This window comes from Mus musculus, chromosome 1, assembly GCF_000001635.26.
Source record: "Mus musculus strain C57BL/6J chromosome 1, GRCm38.p6 C57BL/6J".
In the NCBI taxonomy this organism is placed as follows: Eukaryota; Metazoa; Chordata; class Mammalia; order Rodentia; family Muridae; genus Mus; species Mus musculus.
Window position 1 is genome coordinate 97769855 of NC_000067.6, and position 23856 is coordinate 97793710.

Below are 23856 nucleotides of genomic sequence, written 5' to 3' on the forward strand. Positions count from 1 at the left end.
CTGCCGTGGCTGCGGGCAGCAAGCGATCTGCGGGAGATGCTTGAGCCCATCCAGGTTTCGGTTCCTCCCCCTTTAATTGCGGGGGCGAGGGAAGGACGCTTGTGCCGAGGCGGCTCTCGGAGGCGTGGACCTGAAGCTTCCCTCGCCGGCCACCGCGGAACCGCTGGCACTGGCACACCTCAGGAGCCTCCGACACGCCTCTTCCCTGCCCGCCCTCCACAGGGCTCCCACGGAAACTGCACCGGCCGGAACAGTTTCCGGCGGACCAACGACCCGCCTGAGCCTTCCTGTTCCACAAGCGCCACCAGAACTCCGACCCCCGGCAGTTCCGCTTCCGGTAGCACCAGATAAATCGCGAGAGGAGAGTTAAAAACCTGCCGTTTGCACTTAGGACCACTTCGGTGAGTGGTCGTTCTAGTGTGTTCTGTCATACCTATTTTTCTTTATTTTTTTCTTCATTTTTTTTAAAAACGGAGACGTAGCCTTCCAGTAACTTTAAAACGGTCCCCTTCGACTGCTCTAAGGACGGGTTTGACTAGCGGAGGTTTCGCGCAGGCGCCGTTTGGGGCGGGAGGGCCTTGAACTTGCACAGCGCCGCGGATGGTGGCTGCAAAGAGGCGAGGACTGTTGGGCTCAGGGAGGTGGCGACTCGGTATAATTGAGCTGTCAACGGTCCTTTTCCTGCTTAGGCAAGGATTAGCGGGACCTAGCCCTCAGGGGTCCGTTAACGAGGTGTCAAAAAGCTTGCGGAGCTCTCCCTTGCCGGCGGCGGCGAATGCTGGACTGCCTTCAAAACTCGAGTGCAGCGGCGCTTGTCCGAAGCTGGAGGAGTTTCGTCCTGCATAGTAGTCACCATTCAGTGTGAAAACGTACACCTGTGTAAAGGAACGAGCTCAAGGGGGGTGGGGTGGGGACCTTAAAGCTCTAAAGGGAAAATACACTTTTTAAAAAAATCTCAATTTTCAAAATGGACCTGAATTTGTCCTGTGCGGCTTTATCTGTATGCATATGGAAATAAAGGGAAAAGAGGCAGGGTATGGTCTGAAGTATTGCCGCCTCAGGCTTATCCCTGCCTCCTCCCAGTTAATATATAATTGTACGGGTTCAGTTTTCAGAGATTAAAGCAGAATAATTCAAAAGTCGGAACCCTAATCCCACAATCCTGTGTTTATTAAAACATTACAACTTTTGTGTTTTGAAGTTAGAATACAAACTTACTGTGTAACCTTTCATTGGCTTTAATAGTAGCTTCATGCTAAAAATAAAAAGAATAGTTAATTGTTTTCATTGGTTACGCAAGACAAAATTATAGATGTTAAGCAATAAGTATTGGTAAAAATATTTGTTGTTCTTAACGTTGTACGAGGAACATGCTGTAAAGACCTAATCAAATATCCTGATGAAATTGCAACACTTTGGTGCTCAGCTTTTAACGGAATGCATATGCCCAGCTGCCTCACCCGAGCTGACCGGCCTCCCTATCATGGGACACAGGGCTGTCCAACTGTGACTCAGAATAAACCATTCTCCTTGGTGCCTTTCCTGCTCATTTTATAGTAACAGTGACACGGTAGCTAATGTGGGCAGCTCTCACAATTGAGAGGCTTCTGTACAGCAAAGGAAACATTTGAGTGAAAAGATACCCTGCATAGTAGGGAAAAACCATTCCCACTAGTAGAAGACTGCTGCCTGGAATGTGCAGAGAAATCAAAATACTAAGGAAAAAATACAGAATCCAGTTTTATAAGTGGGTAAAGGACTGAGTGAAAAATTCTCAAAAGAGAAATACATGTCATCGAAACTATGTTTTAAAACTGTTAAACATCTTTATCCACTAGGTAAATGCAGATTAAGACAAATTTGAAATTTCATCTTAGGCCATTAAGGTCACCATCCTTAAGAGGTCAAATAACAAAATGACAAAAGCATGCAGAGGTGGGAGGAAGGGAGCTCTTATTCAGTTCTGGTGGGGTATGAACGGGTGCGGCACTACATGGGAGTAAGCTCGGGGCCTCTCACAAACTAAAACTAGAACTTCCACGTGACCCAACTCTCCGGCTTCTGGGCATATCCCAGGGTATGTGAATATTTTCACAGAGACATTTACATACCTTTGCTTACTGCTCTTGTATTCACATTAGCAAGGAAATGAGATCACTCCAGATGTCCATCACAGAATGTCTGTAGAATACATGTGCTATGGACTGGTACTCAGCCTTAGAGGGAAATGACATTAATAAACATTTCAAAAGCAAACCAAAAGGAATGACACTGGAAAATACTGTCCTAAGTAAGTTAGCTCAGGCTGAAAAAGATACCTATGTTCTCCCGTGTTCTGACGTATTCTTCTTAGATCTAATCTTAAGACATAAATGTGTTAATTTAGGGGTGGTTATGTGTAGGGGCCAGGAATGGAGAAGAGAGTCCATGATGGGGCGGGGGGACCAGTTCTGAGGGAGGTAACGGAGACCAATTGAACACATATGATATGAACATGCAATAGAGAATACAGAGAGGGCGAAAATGTGAAAGGAAAAGGGAGAGAGGAGTGAGTGAACGGTGGGGCCAACAGGAAATAAGTATGAATTCCATACAGAATCCTACTGCTTTTTACGCTATTGTAATATCATAATAACATAATAACGATATAATATTTTAGATTGTAATAAAGAACTTATCCAATAGGGAGTTCTTCAGTGACAGGGTCTTAAGTGGGACGACCAGAGGATGAGAAGACAAAGAAGAAAGTAAAACCAGGATCAGGGATCTTGCCAAAGCTGATGGCTTATGTCAAGCAAGTTTATTAAGAAGTACAGCATTGTAAAAAGAAGTTTGAGGGAGAAGTGGGACCATGTCAGTGGAAGGCACTGTCACATAGTGAGACAAAGACAGCAGAAATGTTGCTAATCAAGTCATGGTGTGCAAAGGGAACACTGAGTATCTCTAGAGCACCAGGACTGAGTGTGCAGTGACCTTGGCACTCCTATCTATAGCAACATTCAGTGGCAAAGGTTAGGTTCTCCAGACCTAAAGCTACAGCTACCCCCAAGGCCCTGGTCCCAAGCAGACTCCAGGTTTTAGAGAAGGGACTGTTCCTTGCCACAGGGCCTCAGGGAAAAGCTCCCAAGTCATGTCCCTAGGCTATTACTGGCTCTGCCAGGCAACACTAGATGGTAATTTATCTAACCCAGATACACTCGGTTCCTAGAAACCACCATTCTATTTTCTGTTGATATGAATTTGACAACTTTTGCCTTTTAAAGAAATTACTTAGCATAATATCCTCAAGTTATATCCATGTTCTTTTTTTTTTTTTTTTTTGGTTTTTCGAGACAGGGTTTCTCTGTATAGCTCTGGCTGTCCTGGAACTCACTTTGTAGACCAGGCTGGCCTCGAACTAAGAAATCCGACTGCCTCTGCCTCCCAAGTGCTGGGATTAAAGGTGTGCACCACCACGCCCAGCTTATATCCATGTTATTACATGTGTTAGAATTAGCTCTTTTTAAAAGGCCGAATAATATTTCATTATGTATATAAGCCATATTTTTTATATTTATTTGTCATTAGGCACTTGGGTCCCATCCTGTTTTTAACTACTATGAGTGAAGCAGCTTGAGCTAACCTTTCAAAATAGCCTCTAACCCCACTATAAAGTAAACTTCACGAGGGTCAGGAGGATATGCGTTTTGTTGGTTATCATTGTATCTCCCCCCTTTTTTTTTTTTTTTTTTTTTTTGGTTTTTCGAGGCAGGGTTTCTCTGTGTAGCCCTGGCTGTCCTGGAACTCACTCTGTAGACCAGGCTGGCCTTGAACTCAGAATCCGCCTGCCTCTGGTATCTCCAATTTTGTTTCTGGCATGTGCCAGATAATCGTGTATGTGTGTGTTGGGGGTAGTCTCTCTGTCTTTCTGTCTGTGTATAGGTATACTATGCATGTGTGCAGTTGGGATTTAAAGCCAGGGCTTTATACATCCTAGTCAAGTACTGACTGACCCCCTAGGCTACATGCCTTGTCATGGTTCATCCTTTTAGAGATGCTTGAGAAACCATGATAGCTACATTTGTCATTTGCTTGAGGTATAGCCATCTACTATAAATGGCTGATAGCTCCATTTGAAACTAGAGCATTCAAAGTATGGTAGTGCGTGCCTCTATTTCTAGGACTTAGGGCTAAGGAAGAAGATTGACAAGTCTCAGGGCAAGCCTGAGCTTCATCAAAACCCTGTAAACTAAAACTCATTGTTTAATGATGATACCTTATAGCTAAATTGACCTGTGTAGGTTCTGATAGGACTATCTTAGCATTACAGAGGCTTATGTGGTGGTGTCTTATTTGATGGAGACAGTTGCACAGTTGAGGCTTCCTCTTCCCTGGTGCGTCAAGTTGACAGCCTAGATTAGTCATCACAATCCTTAGGTATTTTAATGAGCAGTAAAGACCCACATTGTTTTTAGAATTTTGAAATTGGTATGAGGGTTCCAGCAGGAAGCAGGGACTACTTTCTTGGATTGAGCAGTGATGCTCCTATTTTCACCTGGCATGGAGTGAGAAAGAGCACGTGAGCATGTGAGCCAGGAGTTAGCACAGAGGAAAATACTCTGACCTGTTCTGCATTCCGATTCTCCTTGCCATTGCCTGATGCTACAAATATGGCTTGGCAGCATCAGTCTCCTAGAGCAGCCAGCCAGCAAAGAAGGACCAGAAATCAGTGTGGATGGTTAAGTTGATAATATACAAAATTGATAGTGTACAAAGGATAAACAGGCTGAGAAAGAAATTAGGGGAACAACACCCTTTACAATAGTCACAAATAATATAAAATACCTTGGTGTGACTCTAAGGAAGTGAAAGATCTGTATGATAAGAACTTCAGGTCTCTGAAGAAAGAAATCGAAGAATATCTCAGAAGATGGAAAGATCTCCCATGCTCATGGATTGGCAGGATTAATATAGTAAAAACTGGCTATCTTGCCAAAAGCAATCTACAAATTCAATGCAATCCCCATCGAAATTCCAACTCAATTCTTCACTGAGTTAGAAAGGGCAATTTGCAAATTCATCTGGAATAACAAAAACCTAGGATAGCAAAAACTATTCTCAACAATAAAAGAACCTCTGGTGGAATCACCATCCATGACCTCAAGCTGTACTACAGAGCAATTGTGATAAAAACTGCATGGTACTGGTACAGTGACAGACAGGTAGATCAGTGGAATAGAATTGACCCAGAAATGACATTTCTTTTGATGCCAAGAGATTCCAAGCTAACTTTTGAAGTATACTCACTCACTTCCTTCCCTTTCCTAGTTTTACAGGGTTGTTTTCTGTTTGTTAGTTTGTTTTAGCGTTTCTTATATCACATGAAGGAGACAAGATCATTTGTCGTGCTAGATCTTAAAAGTAGCGTTCAGATGCTTTAGTTTGTAGACATCACTCTTGTCCCTGTTCTGCTCCGCAGTTATCTCCCTCACAGATGATATTCTGGGAATGCTCAATCCATGCATAAGCAGAAATGTGACAGAGGCCTGAACGGAAATAGCAACACAATTAGCTTGTCATTTAAGAGTAACATCTTTAAATAATCTTCCCTAGGTTCGTGATGGTCCGTAGTGGGAAAAATGGTGACCTTCATCTTAAACAGATTGCATACTATAAGCGCACAGGGGAATATCACCCCACTACACTGCCGAGTGAGAGAAGCGGCATAAGACGAGCAGCTAAGAAATTTGTCTTCAAAGGTGAGACCAGTGTCTGAGTCTCAACTTATAGTTCTTCTCCATGTGTTGTAGAACCCTTGCAAATTCTCTAGTAACTTGGTTTTTGCTAAGTGGTTGTCAGTTAAATGAGAGATTATCTCAGAAGTAAAGTAAAACATGAAAGCTAACTGAAGGCTGGTAAGCATGAAGAAGACATAGTAAGGGGCTGGAGAGATGGCTCAGCAGCTATGAGCATGTACTGATCAAGTCCAGTTTCCAGTGCCCTGGGTGGGCAGCTCACAGCCACCTCTAACTCCAGTGTCTAGTCTCAGTGTGTATCAGCACTCAACTGCACATACATTTACAACTGCGCGCGCTCGCGCGCACACACACACACACACACACTCTCTCTCTCTCTCTCTCTCTCTCTCTCTCTCTCTCTCGCACGCGCGCGCACGCGCGTGCAGGCGTGCATGCTCTCTCTCAATTTAAAATAAAAAATAAATCAAAAAAGAAAAGAAAATGACCTGTTTAATAGATCAAAAGGAATAGCCATGAAACAGATTACATAAATTAATTTATCTTGCTTTTGCCACCTAACCTTCAGACACTAATGCCACCATGCTGAGAAAATTATTGTATGCTTAGTAAGGCAACATGAACAGAGCTAACTAGTTTACTTACTCCCCTCCCCTCACACTGTACCTTAAATTATTCTCAGGATTGCATTTGTTTTCTTGCCTTGATGCTTCATCAGTACATTGAATATTTGACAGGCAGTAGGGCAATTTTGAAAGCCTTAACAGCTTTGCCTCCTTTCTAGCTGCCTCCATGGGGAAAGTTCCCTGAGCGTGAGATATGCAAAAGGTACAGTCAACAAACACCAAATGAGTGTTAGTGCTATTAGTGGCTGTTAAAGCATTAGGCTTTCTCCAAATCAGGGCAGAATCTAAGGATGTAAATTCTAAGGTCATAAGTAAACTCCTGCTCATATATCCCTATACAGATTCCTGCCAGGAACTCCTATTAACAATAGGTAGACCTCTTACACTAAAGTGGACGTGCATGCATTCATGTCAAAAATGCTTATTGAATTTCTGTGCTGTGCCAATCATATCATAGGCCCTGGAGATGTATTGAGTAAGATAGTGTTTCTGTTTAGTAATTGCCTTAGTATCTTGATGTGTTCTGAAGTCTGCATAGCACCCCACATGAACTGGAGACATAATGGTTCTCCCTGTCCCCTGCTTGCTCCTCCAGTTAGGTATCTTCACAGGACAAGAGAGCTGAGAATTGTGTCCCTCCCACTGTGCCATCCTACCTTTATTCAGATCAGAACAAGGAGAGGAAGGCTGTTGCTTATAAAAACAAAACAACAATAACAACAACAACAACAAACCCAGCTATTAATACTTTTACAGAAAAGTTGGTACCCAGAAGCATCTCATCAATACAGAACTCATTTTATAACCTACGCCATTTTTAGCTTCCACGAGTATTTCCCTAATTTGAGTACTTCCATAGAAAGGTTGTGTCATATTCCCATAGTTGGCACATGATTTGGTGAGCAAGCTCACTCCATTTCTGTTGATACCGACAGGATTATAGCAGATAGTGGTCCTTCCGGATCTTCAGAATGCATGGAAGTATTATTGAAAGGAAATAATTCTTTTTTAAAGAAAGATTTTTATGAGAATAAAATTAAAAATCTTCATAGCTTTAAGTTAAGGCTATAGAGCTTTGAAATTTATATTTTTTTATGTCATTTGTTTCAGAAAAAAAGCTGTTTTATGTTGGAAAAGACAGAAAACAAAATCGTTTGGTAGTTGTTTCGGAAGAGGAGAAGAAGAAAGTACTGAGAGAGTGCCATGAGAATGGCCCTGGTGTCCATCACGGCATTTCCAGAACCCTCACTCTAGTGGAGTCTGGCTACTACTGGACGTCCGTGACCAATGACGTCAAGCAGTGGGTATGGCTTCCACGCAGGGCTTAGGAGTGTCTTACTGTCTTTCTGATAAATACAGAGCTCAGTGTTGCTTAAGAGGTACTGGCCATCTCACCTGTGGAGTAAGTACGTTATAGGTTATTTCTGAAATAAGAAAATATTTCAATTAAAGGTAACTTTACTTCCCTTTATAATTACCTTACATCAGTAGAGTATAAATTAAACTAAGAAAATACAATATTTTGACAAGTTTATTGAGAATTACAGCTCCATTTTGCAGAATTCAGTTGAAGTTGAAATTCTTTTGCTATTATATCCTTAGCACCAACGTGAATGATTTTTTTATATGATGAAAATACATCTCTTTATAATAAATCTGTTCCAGTGTGAACTCTCAGCTTTTGTCCCTATTCTGTCTTAAGATAGAAAACTGTCAAATCAGCCAGGCTGTGGTGGTGCACATCTTTAATCCCATTGCTTGGAAGGCAGAGGCAGGTGGATCTCTGAGTTTTAGGCCAGCATGGTCTCCAGAACAAGTTCCTGCCGGGGCAGCCAGGACCACACAGAGAAGCCCTGTCTTGAAAAAACACAACAAGCAAACAAACAAAAACCAAACAAAAAGAGAAAGAGAGAGAGAGAGAGAGAGAGAGAAAGGAAGGAAAGAGGGAGGGAGGGAGGGAGGGAGGGAGGGAGGGAGGGAGGGAGGGAGGGAGGGAGGGAGGGAGGAAAGAAGGAAGGGAGGGAGGAAGGAAAGAAAGGAAAGAGCTGAGCAGGGGTGGCACACACCTTTAATCCCAGCACTCGGGAGGCAGAGGGAGGCAGATTTCTGAGTTCGAGGCCAGCCTGGTCTACAGAGTGAGTTCCAGGACAGCCAGGGCTATACAATGAAACCCTGTCTTGAAAAACCAAAAACAAACAAACAAAAAAAGGAGGAAAAGAAGAAAGGAAGGTGTCAAATCTAAATAGCAGGAACTTAAACCCAAACTGTAAGCATTCTAAATGTTCCTGTACAGCATTCAGTCAAACAGCCATCAAGTGGTTACAATTTGAGAAAAGATGTCCTTTTAAAAATCATGCTGTTTATAGCTGGGGTGTGGGGAGCAGGTGTGGCGGCAGTCCCAAAAGTGCCAGGCACTGCAGCTAAGTCTTATGACTTGCACCTGACTTCCTCATATAAGCCACAAACATCTTGAGAGCTGCACAGGTGTACCAGGATACTGGTGAATCCATTTTGATGGAGATATGCCCCTGCTGCCCTGATTAGCTGAAGCTGTGTGCCTGGTGAGGTGGCGTGGCCTGCTGTGCGTGGATGGGAACTGAGAGTATATAAGAGTGAGAGGCCCGGGTTAGAGGGAGGATTATTATTCGAGAGAGGATTACTATTAGTGGGGAGATATATAAACAGGGGAGATATAAAAACAAGGGAGATATAAACAAGGGAGATATAAACAAGGGGAGATATAAAAACAGGGGAGATATAAACAGGGGAGATATGAACAAGGGAGATATAGAGAAAGAAGAAACAGGACTGAATAAACGTGTGCAGAAGGATCCTGTAGCAGCGTCGTTCTTCCTGGCCTGTTGAGCGCGCGCAACAGTTGGTGCTGAAACCCGGGAAGAAAAACTCGGGACGGGACGAGAAGACCTGGGACGAGAAACCCAGGAAAAGAAACATCTTCAGGCAAGAGCGAAGACCCCCTGCTACAGGGAGGATTCAGAACTGCATCACGGGGAAGGAGTGGTTAATAAAAGTTCCCGTAAAACAGACTGTTGAGAAGGATCCGGCGTGGATTCAGAACTCTTCAGCTGGGGAACGGTACTGATGAAGAGAAAGAAGAAAGATGAGGACTGAATAAACTGCTGTTAGAAGGACTGGTGGTCGTGTCGTTCTTGCTGGTCGAGAGTGGACGCGACAATTGGTGGCCCGTACGGGGAACCGACTCCCCCACCGAGTTCAGAACTTTCAGCAGTCAGTGGTTGCAGGCAGGGTAAGTTCACGGTGAGTGAAACTTGCGACCCCAGGAGTTTGGGAAGGACCTCGGATAAAATAGAGGTGAGCATAAAGTTGCCAGGAAGTAGGCACAAAGTAACCCAGGAGTTTGGGAAGGACCTCGGATAAAATAGAGGGGAATATAAAGTTGCCAGGAAGCAGGCACAAGGTAACGAAAGGTTCCCGGCTTTGGGACAAGTTAAGGTTCCCGGCTTTGGGACAAGTTAAGGTTCCCTGTTTGGGGACAAGTTAAGGAACTATGATAACCTCAGTGTAGTGATCAATAGATCCTCGCTGTGTAGTTATGCTTTTTTCTCCCATTGACCCTTTGTGGGTAGGTCTGATAGTTTTGGTCTTGTTTGTTCTGATATATGGACTCTGTTACTGTTTGAATCAAGAGGCAGTCAAGACAGGTCAGAAAATCCTTACAGAGCAACAAGAAAGTATGTCGGAAAAGGAGAAGGGCTTAAAAAGAAAAAGGAAAAAGAAAGACAGTGTTATCAGGTGGACAGAAAGGACAAAATAAAAGAGCCGAGGTGGAGGAGGAAGGCGAATTAGCTTTTGTGCCGCCTCCCTATGCCTCCTCAGCAGCCACCTGTAGGTGGACCTTCTGTCCAGAGATTTGGCTATTGACTCCCCAGATGGACACACAGGTGATTGAGGTTATGGTCTCATTACCACGAGGTATTGTGTCCATCTCCCCTGGGATCGAGTAGATCAGGTGTTGACGTGGGCGAGAGGGTCTGTTTGTGTGTTTCCACAGGACCAGACTGAACCTCTTTGGGTGGTGGAGAGATTGGTGAGACGCTACAAGAATGAGGCTCCTGATCCAGTTGCCCCGTGGATGTGGTGGATGATCCCACAAGCACAAACGATGGAGCCGAGATGGGAGATCCTTTCGGTATTCCAGAAGCCGATACCAGCTCGACATGACATTCAAATTTTTCCACGCTTTTTGATCCCTGAATTCCCCCTAAAGAGATAGCCCCGCTGGCCATCTATCCCTTGCTTCAGGGAAGATGAGCGGGGATGAGAGCCCTGGGATGTATGCTTGTTATAGTGTGTGTGTGTTTTGTGTTTGGCACATGTGTTAGGTGCAGAGTGTGCGACCCGCACTTTCGCCATGGTAGCGTAGGCTTTTGCTGCAGTGGAGGCGGGACAATCTCCTCAGATTCGGTTTGCCGCTCTAAAAGAAATTATGCTGCGTTATGCCGTGGGGTGCGAGGCTAAGCACTGCACAGAGGATAGCTTGCTGTTGGCATCCTGTGGAAGGTATGTCTGATTGCATGAAGGTTCAGTGTCCTAGTTCCCTTCCCTCAGGAAAAACGACACGGGAGCTGGCCAAGACCTCTCTGGGTGATGAGCCTAAGGGATGGTTTTGTGTAGGGCCCCTATGCTTGCACACTGGGGATCAGACCTCTACCTTCACCCATGAGGCTTGCTTGCAGCAATTAAGATCTGGCCATAGGTTAATTAATATCCTGGCCTTTTGATGCACCTGCCGCAAGCAAAACACAATCTCCCCAGGAGTGGCTTGGCATGATAGAGAGGTAATCAGTGATAAGACTCCCTGGGCATGTCACCAACCTAAGACAGGGATCAAACCAATGCTGTTTGTCACCCAAGGACGGGTAAGGGGCATGGCTGCTGGGGGCTATCTACAGACATTCTCTCTGCCAAAAAAGAAAAAAGGGGGAATTGTGGGGAGCAGGTGTGGCGGCAGTCCCAAAAGTGCCAGGCACTGCAGCTAAGTCTTATGACTTGCACCTGACTTCCTCATATAAGCCACAAACATCTTGAGAGCTGCACAGGTGTACCAGGATACTGGTGAATCCATTTTGATGGAGATATGCCCCTGCTGCCCTGATTAGCTGAAGCTGTGTGCCTGGTGAGGTGGCGTGGCCTGCTGTGCGTGGATGGGAACTGAGAGTATATAAGAGTGAGAGGCCCGGGTTAGAGGGAGGATTATTATTCGAGAGAGGATTACTATTAGTGGGGAGATATATAAACAGGGGAGATATAAAAACAAGGGAGATATAAACAAGGGAGATATAAACAAGGGGAGATATAAAAACAGGGGAGATATAAACAGGGGAGATATGAACAAGGGAGATATAGAGAAAGAAGAAACAGGACTGAATAAACGTGTGCAGAAGGATCCTGTAGCAGCGTCGTTCTTCCTGGCCTGTTGAGCGCGCGCAACACTGGGGAATGCATTTAAGCTGAGAAGTGAGATGATCAGGCATCAGATGAGGAGGACTGTCCAGACCGGTCCACTCCCATTTCTTGTCCATGCTTCTGTGCCTTCACACCATCTGCCCTCCTACCTATCGCCGTTAAACAAAAGACTCTTACCATAATGAGGAAGTATTGTGGTTTTGTTCTACATTTTTTTTCTTAGAAGTTGGTTGAAAATACTTTCCTAACTGAGATTCTGGAAATGTTTTAAAAATAATACCTTCTATAAATTAGTCAGCAGTGGTTCTCAACCTTCCTGATGCTGTGACGCTTATAGTTTCTCATGTTGTGGTGACCTCAACCATAAAATTATTTTATTACTTCATAGCTGTCATTTTGCTACTGTTATAAATCGTACTATAGCTCTTTGATATGCAGGTTATATGATATGCAACCCCCAAGGGGTCTCAGGCCACAGGTTGAGAAACACGGACATTGCATGAAGGTTCATGGTACCTAGGCTTTCCCTAGGTAGTGGGAAGGTTTCTGCCATCCTTATTTTTTTTATTAAAATTGCAGTTTAGCAAATATTAGTGAAATAGACGAATGAATAAACTGTAGAATAAAAATTGTAGGAAGAAATATCATTTGTATGTATACTTTATTACATAGTTCCATGGTGGCTTAAAATTATGGAAAAGGAGAATATTGCATGATAGTTCATTTGAGGTTAGTTTTTCCTTTTTGTATTCTTCCTTTTTTTTTAAAGATAAGCTCTTATTATATAACCCAACTTGAATTTATTTATTTATTTATTTATTTATTTATTTTGGGGCCATTGTTGTGCTGATTCTGTGACTATGGCAGCTCTGCAGCGTCTAAACTAGCCACCACAGCTAGTTGTAGAAATTTTTTGTCAGCTAAAGATAAAATAATAGAAAACTTACTTGAGATCTTGATTCAGTATATATTTGCATATGAACCAGAATTCCATTTCATTTGCGTAAGAGCCTACTGAGACCGTCGTTTAGTCCAAGTAGCAGGGAAGAGCCCCTGTGCTGCGGCTCTTTGGACTTACTAGCTGCACAGCTGCTGCCACTGGTAATTGCCTGGTGTTCCAAATAAAAGGTATCATTTAAAGGAATTTCTAAGACACACAGTACCTGTTGACCATGTTAAGATTCTGCTTTATAAAACTGATTTATGTTATAGTGAATATTTTAACATTTATATGTATTTTCCTTATTGTGTGCCTCTCTGTAGGTATATGCTTGTCAGCATTGCCAAGTAGCAAAAAATACAGTTATCGTAGCACCTCAGCAGCACCTTCCCATGGTGGGAAACCCGTGGAGTGTAGTTACTGTTGATCTGATGGGACCTTTCCATACAAGCAACAGAAGTCATGTGTATGCTATAATCATGACAGATTTGTTCACAAAATGGGTTATGATTTTGCCTTTATGTGATGTTTCAGCATCAGAAATTTCTAAAGCTATTATCAATATATTTTTTCTATATGGACCTCCTCAGAAAATAATAATGGACCAAAGAGATGAATTCATTGAACAGGTAGGAAAAGTACTCACATTCGGGAGCATGTATCACTCTTTCAGTGTCTGGCACACCGTGCTTTGTGTTTTAGAGGGTGTTTAATACACTGAAATAAATTTCTGTAAATATGGAGGTAGATAATGTATACTACTAGATTTTGTTGTAAACCTATCTTTTGATCTCTTTAAACTAAAATGAGATGATTGGATCAAATAATACTTTTTTACTTGAAGCTTAAGAACAACTAAAAATAAAAATATAATAAAATGATGTTAACGAGTGCTATAATTGAACATATTTATATCATGTTAAAATATTAAGAATAATTTTATATGTGCATATTATATATTTACATAGGTAGCTGTGATAATATGTATACTAACTAAATATGTATATGTATATATACATACTAATATGTAGACAAACGAAAAGTCTTCACTAATGTTGCACATTAACATAGCACACTAAGTCATTCATTAGGCACATATGGTATGTGAAGCACAGTAGGGGAAAAGTGGAAAACAGCTAGTAGAAGTAGATTCCTCAGTCCTTCTTTCATTTCAACCATTAAGTGAATTTATGAATACAAAATCTAAATTTCACCAAGCTACCCATAGTGGTCACGTAACTCAAGAGTCTTACAGCCTCCCACCTAAGAGTTGGTGAGGAGTCATACTCAGGTGCAAGCAATAAAGAATTCCTCTTCCTTTCCCAAGATCACAATTGAAATAGAAGTTTTGTACTCACATAAAAGAGAAGGTTAGCGTGAAAGTTGAGCATCAGTGGGACCCAGGCTCCACACTACTCTTCTATCTTTGGAGTGGAATTGTCAGTCTTGTGCTAACAGTAGAGCCACCAGAGCCCAGGTCATAATATTTATATTACAGTTAACAAGAGAGGACAGGGAACAAAAAAGCTAGTGCTTGCCGAGTTTGTACAGCAATTTTAATTTAAATTTTTTTCTACTATAGCTTTCATGTGACCATGTCTACCCTCTGAGGGTCTTGGGGAAAGTGTGTTTGGTTGGAGAGATAGATAGATAGATAGATAGATAGATAGATATACATATACATACATACACATACATACATATACAGAGAAACTTATCAGTGGAAGGTTAGCTAAATTAAACTAAATAATAACACAGCAACAACAACTGGGATCATCAAGGCAGAAAAATAGTTGTTTTACATTACTTACTTACAGTGTCTGAATTAAAAAGTGACATGATCACAGAGTTAGTTTTGAATTCTGTTTTTCCTTAAGGTGCTTAGACTACCAAAGCTTAATTAATAAGCTTCTGTCTTTAAAATGAAGTTAGTAATACATCATAAAATTGTCTTAGCATGTTATGACAAAAATGTAAGACAAAACTAATATGTGGATCAGACTCAGTCTGTAGGACTTTACCCAAATGCATGTGTTTTATCTAAATGCCTGTGGCCAATGGAAGACAAAATCTGGGTTTCTTGAAATTTTTTTAAGCCAGAGGGAAAGTGTGAACTTTAAGCAGTCTGTTTTCTTTTCATATTTTTTAGATCAATGTAGAACTATATAGATTATTTGGTGCAAAAGAGATTGTAATTTCTCGTGCTTCTGGAAGTGTTAATCCAGCTGAAAACACACCTAGCACCATCAAAACATTCCTCTCCAAACACTGTGCCGACCACCCCAACAGCTGGGATGAGCATCTGCCAGCCCTTTCCTTTGCCTTCAATGTCACTCACTTGGTAGGTGCCTTTTTTATTATTCATTGCTCATTCTAAATTCCAGGGATATGAAAGGGTTTGGGGAGGGTTGTTTTATTTAATTACAAATGTCCTGGTTTTCTTTAAAATAGGAGCCTAATAAAAACACACCGTATTTCCAAATGTTCAATCGGAATCCTTGCGTGTTGGAGTGTCCTCCTGAAGAGGGCAGTGAAGGTACAAGTGTGTTTGCCAGAATCGTAGCTGCGATTAGAGAGGCTGATGGCGTGGTGGAGAACAAGACACCAGCATCGAGCCAGGTGATTCTATCTACTAGGAAAGTTCCCTTTGTGGACCCCTACCAAAGAGGAATTGTGTTTAAAATCTCAGCATGTGGACATGTTCACATATGTGGCCATGAAAAAAAGCAAGAAAAGGGGGAGGCGTTTTTTATGCATGTCCTCATGTGTAAGCAAGTGTGTGGAGACTAGTAATGGACACGTAATATCTTCCTTATATTTTGAGCCAAGGTTGCTCACTGAAACCAGAGCTCACCGACACAGCTGGACCAGCTGACCAGAGAGCCCCTGGATGCTTCAGTCCCAGTCCTTTCCACCTCCTTTCCCCCCAGTTGCAGGGGTTACTGCCATGTGCTGCCATGTGCAAGGCATGCCGGGAATCTAACCCAGGTCCTCATGAGTGTTTCAGGCATTTCCCACTGAACATGTTCTCCAAACCCTAAACAGTGTGCTCATAGGCTATGAAATTCTGAGAGGCTTACAGGAAAGTCATGAACTGGGGAGACTGGGTAGACCTGGTTTCTAACCTGTGAGAATTCCTGTTAGCAGTTGGAGAATTCTGTACTCAGTCCATGTGAATCCAAGTATTCCAAGTCACTTGGCCTGCTTTCTGCCCTCTGTGTACAGAGTGCCGATACTGACTTTAAAGTGTGCTTAGAACACATGAGGAGTCCATGCTTCAGCTCAGGAGCAGTTCAATAATAGCATTGCCATAATCTAATCAGCGTGTGCCGTTATATTCAAGGCCTGTCATGATTATTCTTTGCATTATAGATGGAGAACAACAATTCGGATGAACTGAGTAAAAGCAAAGTTGTTAAAAAGAAAGCAAAGCAGTTAAATCCCTTTCATTTGAAAGTGGGTCATGAGGTTTTACGACAGAGGAAGAACTGGTGGAAGGATGGCCGCTTCCAGTCTGAGTGGGTCGGGCCTTGTGTCATCGACTACATTACAGAAAGTGGATGTGCTGTCCTCAGAGATAACACGGGAACCAGACTCAAACGACCTATCAAAATGTCCCACCTTAGGCCCTATGTGAGAGAGTCCAGTGAGCAGGGTAAGTATCTGCTACCTCTCTAGGGTGTTAGTTTCCACAAGAAAGATTAGACTTTCAACCTACCTTCCTTCCTTCCTTCCTTCCTTCCTTCCTTCGGTTAAAATCCTCTCCATCTAAGTTTTATAAAACTTGATGGTCTTACTTCTCTCCAGGAGTCTGATTAGAATGTACTTTCATAAACTCATTTTTCTTTTTAGTTTTTTGTTGAAAATAGATTTTTATACAATATATTCTGATTATCTTTTTTTCATCCAATATATTCTGATTACCTTTTTCCCTTCTCTAACTACCTCAGATCCTCCCCACCCCCCCCCCCACCCTCATCCACTCTTTTTCTTTCTCTTTCATTAGGAAACAAGCATGTAAGATTGATTAATGAGTGATTGATTGATTGATGTTGTTATATAATATAAAGCAAACAATGCAGGATTTTTGTCTTGAATTCTACTGTGCTTTTCATAACTGCTATGAAAAATGCTGAACCTGTTTCACATAAGGAACGATTCCATCTTGAGTTTTGCATACTATCCTCTTACCTGCTGCCTCATTTTTATGTGAAAAAGTAGCAGCTCAGATCATTATCGCCAAAGAGAAGCATGTTGTCCAGAATCTAGCTGTGAAATAACTAAGGGAACTTTGAAACTGTGTTTCCTTTTAATGTTGCTTCATAAAGTCATAAATTAAGGTGGAGGATGGAGAATACTCAGAAAGCTATAGAATTATACCATTGCATTCCATTTATAGTCCCCCAAGCTATGCCAAAGAGCACCCTGGCTATGCCAGAGAGCACCCTGACTATGCCAGAGAGCACCCTGACTATGCCAGAGAGCACCTTGACTATGCCAGAGAGCACCCTATGCCAGAGAGCACCCTGACTATGCCAGAGAGCACCCTGACTATGCCAGAGAGCACCTTGACTATGCCAGAGAGCACCCTGACTAAGCCAGAGAGCACCCTGACTATGCCAGAGAGCACCCTGACTATGCCAGAGAGCACCCTGACTATACCAGAGAGCACCCTGACTATGCCAGAGAGCATCCTGATCTTCAGCTTTCTCCCTTGTAGGACTTAAATGACATTTTGTCCTGGTTTTCTCATTAGGCCCTCTACTTCAGCAAGATTATTTTATTTTATCCTAATGTATTTGCTCCTTGGAGCTTCTCGGGGTTAGACAAATGAGAGGAATTATTTGATACCTTTTATAATTATGCTTTTTCTATAAGATAATTTGTGTCATTTTCATGCATGCATATCATATACTTTGCTAATTTTGTACAAGGAATATATGCTAGACAGTAATATCTGTACAAATGTTCGAATGAAAGCTAAATGTAATGGTGATGCAATATATTTGTAAATATCATTAACAAGTTACTTAATAGACATAATAACAAGCAATAAGGAATGACCTCTGCTTAACCCTAGTCCTGTGTTGAGTATGAAGCCCTTCTCGGGCTCTTCAGTATATGAGTTCTTCTGAGTTCTTATCTACTCTGGTCTGTACCTCGGCACTTCTGTTACAAGCTCTTGGTACTTTCATTTCTTGTGATGGAACCAGTTGCTCTAGTTACAGACTTATCTTAGACTGTTCTAACTCTGAACATGTGGATAATTTCAATCTCCTGGTTAGGACAGTACATTCATTTCTTTGTGTCGTCCCACTTCAGAGCTATTTATAGACCCTCCCTTCTACAAGCTAAGTAGGGGAAAAGGGATTCTATGAGTTCTTTAATTTCATGAAGACTTCATTCTCAGGCCTTCATCTTCAGAACTCATTTCCTTCTAATGTGTTAAGCTACAGTTATATAAGATTTGCCTATAAAACATTACGGTGCCAGGGCCTTGTACAACAGTCTTCTGTTTTTCTCTTATCAAAGACATTTAGAAAGGAAATCAAATTATTTTCTTTTTTGGTGTTTCAGAAACAAGTTGAGAACACAAGCTTAAATCTTCTGGAAATGTTTCTTGTAGTAATACAAGACAATTGGAGTGTTACTATTAGTGTTACTATTAGTAGTGTGAACATAGGCATTTGAAGGTGATAGGTGGATTTATTTTAAAATTTCATATCAACCATACTACAAATTAGTTCTTCAGTCATACTTAATCCTTGTGTGTGTGTGTGTGTGTGTGTGTGTGTGTGTGTGTGTTGGTTGGCAGATATACAAATTAAATAAAAATGGCCTTTTCCATCTTTTTCCGTGGCATCATGCATTTTCCTAAAAGCCTTTATTACTTCAGCAGCTGACTTTGAAGAATTCACAAAGTGAATTTAATCAAAACAATATCTTTAACCATCAGACACTTTTTACTTGACATGAGAAATATCCAAAAGGAGCTCAGGTATCTGTTGACATCTGTCATATCTGTCTTTACTACTGTTAATTTCTTGGCTGTATCTAAAACCGATGGACTGACGTTGCCAAGTTCCTGTCATCTGTTTCTGGAACATAATACTGTGCTAACACATTCAGTAGTACTAGGTTAACAGTATTTGTCAATGCTATTTTAAGCAGACCTGTTTGCTGTTTTGTCTAATTTGATGTTGAGCACTCTAAGCTACTTATTTTGATAAGAATTTCAAAAATAACTAGTGTGCCTTTGTAATCATAACCTATTGTAAAAGGGTAAGTGTGTTGTTGTCCCGTCCGACACATTCTGCCTTTAAATGTGTTTGCTTTGTTGGTGGTAGATGCGGGTCGACCTTATCCAGAAGTCTCATTCTCTCCTTCATGATTAAAAACCCATTTGTGAAATAATTTTTATTATGCTAGTTTTATATTACTGCCATAACAATATACAACAAATTTAGTGCTTTAAGCAGCACTCATTTATTACCATAAATTTAGGTACTTTAGAATTTCTACATGAGTATTATCAGGCTAAAATTAAGTCATTCACAGACTCATGTTTCTAGACCATCCAGAAGACAAGAGAATGGATTTCCTTGCCCTTTCTAGCTTCTAGATACTTCCTTTACTTCTTGATGTATTCCTTGTCTTCTGTTCTCAAAGCCAGCAATGCCTCAAATGTCTCCCTCATCTGCATTTGAGGACATTTGCTTTTAGATCCACCCAAATATTTTAAGATGATCTCCCTTATCATTGATTGGCAGCTTTAATTTTATGACTACCCACATTCCTTTGTCGTGTAAAGCAACATATTCACAGGTTGGTGAGGTTAATGGGTGGGCACTTTGGGAGACTATTATTATGATATAATAGTTAATGGTTTCACTAATAAAACAAGCATTAGAACATGAAATTACACAAGCTACACATTATTAGTAATACAATGTATGCAGAGAAATTGTTCCTTTTTCCATGTTTCTATATACTCTCCAGACCCAGATTCCATCCAGTTCATTAATAGGATACTATTAATATTATAACAGTATTAATATAGTATCAAATTATAGTTGTTTTATCATGGAAAGGATATACCACAAGAGGAATATAATGTAAAAGCTTGAAAATAATCACATTTTTTTTTTGATGCCTCACACATCTGGTTTCCAACTAGGGTGCTGGGAATAGATGTAGTTTATAAGCTGGTAATGTTTTGGTATCTGTAGGGCCAGGCCTTGCCTGAATTCCCCAGACTTTTATATTCCTTTATCTCCAAGATCTTGAACATTGCCTCTCACTCAATAAAGAAGCCATCCTTGGGCTGGAGAGATGGCTCAGTGGTTAAGAGCACTCACTGCTCTTCCAATGATCCTGAGTTCAATTCCCAGCAACCATATGGTGACTCACAACCATTGTAATGGGATCTGATACCCTCTTCTGGTGTGTCTGAAGACAGTGATAGTGTACTCACATATATACATTTTATATATATATATATATATATAATGTATATATATATATATACATATATACATTTTAGGTTTATTATATATATATATAATAAACCTAAAAATAAATCTTGAAAGAAAGGAAAGGAAAGGAAAGGAAAGGAAAGGAAAGGAAAGGAAAGGAAAGGAAAGAAAAAAGAGGTCCTTATGAGAGACATCACTTGTACTTTACGAGAGTCTAGGTAACTTCTGTTATTTTAGTGCCGGGCCAATCCTGACTCCAACAGGCTATTATATATCTAGCTACCTTAGTAATTCTCCCTAAACTCTTTTTTTTTTTTTTTTTTTTTTTTTTTTTGGTTTTTTGAGACAGGGTTTCTCTGTGCAGCCCTGGCTGTCCTGGAACTCACTCTGTAGACCAGGCTGGCCTCGAACTCAGAAATCCGCCTCCCTCTGCTTCCCGAGTGCTGGGATTAAAGGCGTGAGCCACCACGCCCGGCTCCTCCCTAAACTCTTATCTTAAGAGTTGTTTTGGAGTCAACAGTACTCATCTTTATGGAATAAAGGAAAGGCCATATGTACTTTGTAAAGAGTTTCAATATAAATGTGTTTTGGGTTTTGTTGTATGCATGGGATTGAGTTAATTATCACCAAGAAACTTTTTTCCCAAAATTGTGCTGTGCTTAAATATGGCTAAAATAAATTGCCTTGTTTAAGACTCCAGACATTTGAACCATTCTGGCTAAGTCATGTTGAAGCAGATTTCCTTCCTGCCTCTTGCAGAGTGTTTCTCTGTTGGCCTTCATGTTTACAGACACTCCTACACATGCCCACTCATGCTGCCTGCTTATAGTGTGGATTTCCAAGAGCCACTAATGTTCATAAAATTTAAGTTTTTAAGCGTATGAGCTTCTGAAGAGGAAATACTTTTCTCAAACATGCTACTAAAGCTGATACGATTTCCACTGTTCTCTGATCTAAATGGGCGATTGGTCTTCTGTGTTTAGACTTAGATTGGAGAGTTCTATAAGCTATTAAAATCTGCAAGAGAATCTGTTAGTGTTTGGAAGGTCCAGAAAGAGAATGCAGGGATGATTCATCAATTATAGTAGATGAGTTCCTTTTTGTAATGAATTAGGTATCAGACCTGATAGAAATGGTTTCTATTGTAGTCTTTAGATTGAAGGGCAGTGTTACTTTCCTGTGAGTTTAACAACTTATTTTAAAGCTGTTTTCCTGAGGGTTAATGATGACATTGCTAAAGTATAACAAAATACCTAGAAGGAAAGTTTCCCCATTAGTGTAGATTAGGTAGACCTTGAACATTCCTAAGGTTTTTTGCTCTCAGATACAACTTAAATAAAAGTTTAGCTACTTCACTGCAGCTTGCCTTCTTGATATTCCTGTCACTTGAGTCAGATTTTTGCTACTTTATCTTCATCTAGTTTATGGCTTTATATTATAACTGATAATGATATAATAATGATATAATAGTACTACTATGAATTCTTTACAAGTTGGATGACATCTGAAATTAGAAATATATAGTGTAGCAATTCAGTTGGCTAAAAAGAGCTATATTAATTCACAAAAAATGCACTGTAGAAGCGTATTAAGCATATCATCGGAATCCAAAATTATAGTTGTGTAATTTTGTTTTAACCTGTCCTGCTGCTGCTCCTTGTCCCACTTAGATAATGTACACCACTGAGCAAGAAATGGGAAGCTTTATTTCAATATATTTGGTGTTCCTACAGTCTTCAAGTGTGAACTATTGGGGGGCGTATGTGTACACAATTTTGTTCACTTTTTGTGTTTGGTTATGTTTACTGGATAAGAGGTTGGGTTTTGGGGGGCGGGCAGGGTGGGAGTTCTGTTTGACTCTACCTCCCAAGTGGTAGGATTAAAGATGTGTGGTACAGTGCTCACTTTGATAAGAGAGCTTTTCAAGTTAATAGTGATAACTTATTTTTATTGCTTTAACTTTTGTTCCTCACTTAATGTCTAGCTATAAAAATTGGTTTCCCGAGCCAGGCTTGGTGGCGCACGCCTTTAATCCCAGCACTTGGGAGGCAGAGGCAGGCGGATTTCTGAGTTCGAGGCCAGCCTGGTCTACAAAGTGAGTTCCAGGACAGCCAGAGCTACACAGAGAAACCCTGTCTCAAAAAAACCAAAAAAAAAAAAAAAAAAAAAATTGGTTTCCCTTCAATTCTAAAATGAAATGTTGATCTCTTTCTTTCAGACAGTCTTTATCTCTTGCAAGGTTCGATAGTGGCAGATCACGACTACATTGGATTACCTGAGATCCCAGTTGGAACATACCAGGCAAATATTCTGGTAGAAGATGCAACTATTGGGATAGCTGATAATGAACTATTGATATCAAGCAAGGATCATGAACTCTTAGAATATAGAAATTCCAAAATCTCTGCATTGGTAGAAGACCACAGTTCTCTTGAGAAACAGACTTTTAGCCTACTGGATTCTTCAAATCAAGTTCTCGAGTACTTAAGTTAGTAAATACCAAAATTAATGTAAAATGCTTGCACAGAATGTATATATTTCTAGTTTGTAAGTATTTTATCTATTAAAATAGGTTGTATAGAAGAGAGATCTTGGTACTATGTTAATAACTAAATTCTGAAAGCTTATTTTAAACCTTCCTAAAGTTGTTACATGTTTGAATACAAATAAATATATGTAACAGAAGTATACCATGCGTAGAATTCAGAAATTTCTCAGAAAACAGACAAAATACGTTGTTAGAAAATAAATTCTCGTGGAGAAGTCTCACCTTTTTCTATATGGGTACTACATTTTCTCTTTTAACTTTTCAGCAATACATACCCCTTTTAAATAAATTTAAACTAATTATAGCTTAGTTAATAAATGTTGAGTGAACAATAACATAAATGAAACGAAACTTTATCTGTGACATTGGAACTTTTTAAATTTGTATTTGTGTGTGTCTGTGTGTGTCTGTGTGTGCGCGCGCGCATGTGCATGTATACGTGTGTTTCTGAGTGAGGCTTTATGTATGTGAGTACAGTGCCCTAGTGTAAAGGCTAGGCAAGGGTATTGGATATGCTGAAGCTGAAGTTACAGGTGATTGGGCACCAACCAGGTTGAGTACTGGGAACCACACTAGGATCCACTGCACCAGCAGAGCACACTCCAGCTGAAGGACAAGTGACTGTCAGGGAAAGAATGAAGTCTCTGACCTTGTACACAAACCAAAGACATTGCAGATAGAATTCTAGAAAGAAACTAAAACAGAGTGGTGCTAGTAGGCTTTGCCTACTCTCCTCTACAGAGCAGAGTTCAGGAAGGGAGCCTACTGCAGTGCCTACATGGTCGATAAAGTGATTGTCTCTTTGTCACCTCAATGAAGTCACTTTCTTCTAAGATTCTTTTCGAGATCATCTGACTTGAATTTGTCCTATTTTACTTGTTCTATTTAAGGAGGCCAATTAGCTTTCAGATTGATTTCTCGGTGGAAGATTCTAAATAGCTAAAAATAATGTTTTCCCTTCCTAAGTAATTTCCCATCAGATTTTTGCTTTGTGTGTATGTGAGTCATATCAGGCTACATTATTCTTCTTGCAAATCATCCCCAGATCTTAGTAGCTTAAAACAATAAAGCTTTATTTCTTGAC

The 23856-nt window shown here is 40.8% G+C and overlaps 2 protein-coding genes across 24 annotated transcripts in view; one reads left to right on the forward strand and one right to left on the reverse strand.

Annotated features, from left to right (window-relative positions):
* The window catches only part of Ppip5k2 (diphosphoinositol pentakisphosphate kinase 2), a 64369-nt gene extending 63812 nt beyond the window's left edge, over positions 1-557 (reverse strand). For 13 of the 19 annotated variants that reach the window (XM_011247990.1, XM_006529500.2, XM_030253807.1 and 10 more), the window contains exon 1: positions 1-89. The gene's annotated coding sequence lies outside the window, so the exon portion shown is untranslated. The other 6 variants (XM_030253787.1, XM_006529496.3, XM_006529489.2 and 3 more) reach the window with 4 other exon arrangements.
* Positions 318-23856, forward strand: Gin1 (gypsy retrotransposon integrase 1). 5 transcript variants are annotated; one of them, NM_026250.3, is made up of 8 exons: positions 318-401; positions 5593-5738; positions 7472-7665; positions 13073-13378; positions 14899-15090; positions 15201-15368; positions 16122-16404; positions 22443-23854. In NM_026250.3, exons 2-8 carry the CDS (start codon positions 5600-5602, stop codon positions 22715-22717), a joined length of 1557 nt encoding a protein of 518 aa, NP_080526.2. In that variant the 5' UTR covers positions 318-401; positions 5593-5599; the 3' UTR covers positions 22718-23854. The 5 variants fall into 5 exon arrangements, with proteins under 5 accessions (NP_080526.2, NP_001297702.1, XP_006529677.1 ...); NM_001310773.1 differs by having other exon boundaries at positions 13340-13378; XM_006529614.4 differs by having other exon boundaries at positions 322-401; positions 7472-7763; positions 22443-23856.

Excerpts from the sequence above, each read along its gene's own strand:
- Gin1 (NM_026250.3), top strand. The coding sequence starts at position 5,600 with ATGGTCCGTAGTGGGAAAAATGGTGACCTTCATCTTAAACAGATTGCA. Across the intron at positions 5,739-7,471 it reads TAAGAAATTTGTCTTCAAAG|AAAAAAAGCTGTTTTATGTT; the intron begins GTGAGACCAGTG and ends CATTTGTTTCAG. Across the intron at positions 15,091-15,200 it reads CCTTCAATGTCACTCACTTG|GAGCCTAATAAAAACACACC; the intron begins GTAGGTGCCTTT and ends TCTTTAAAATAG.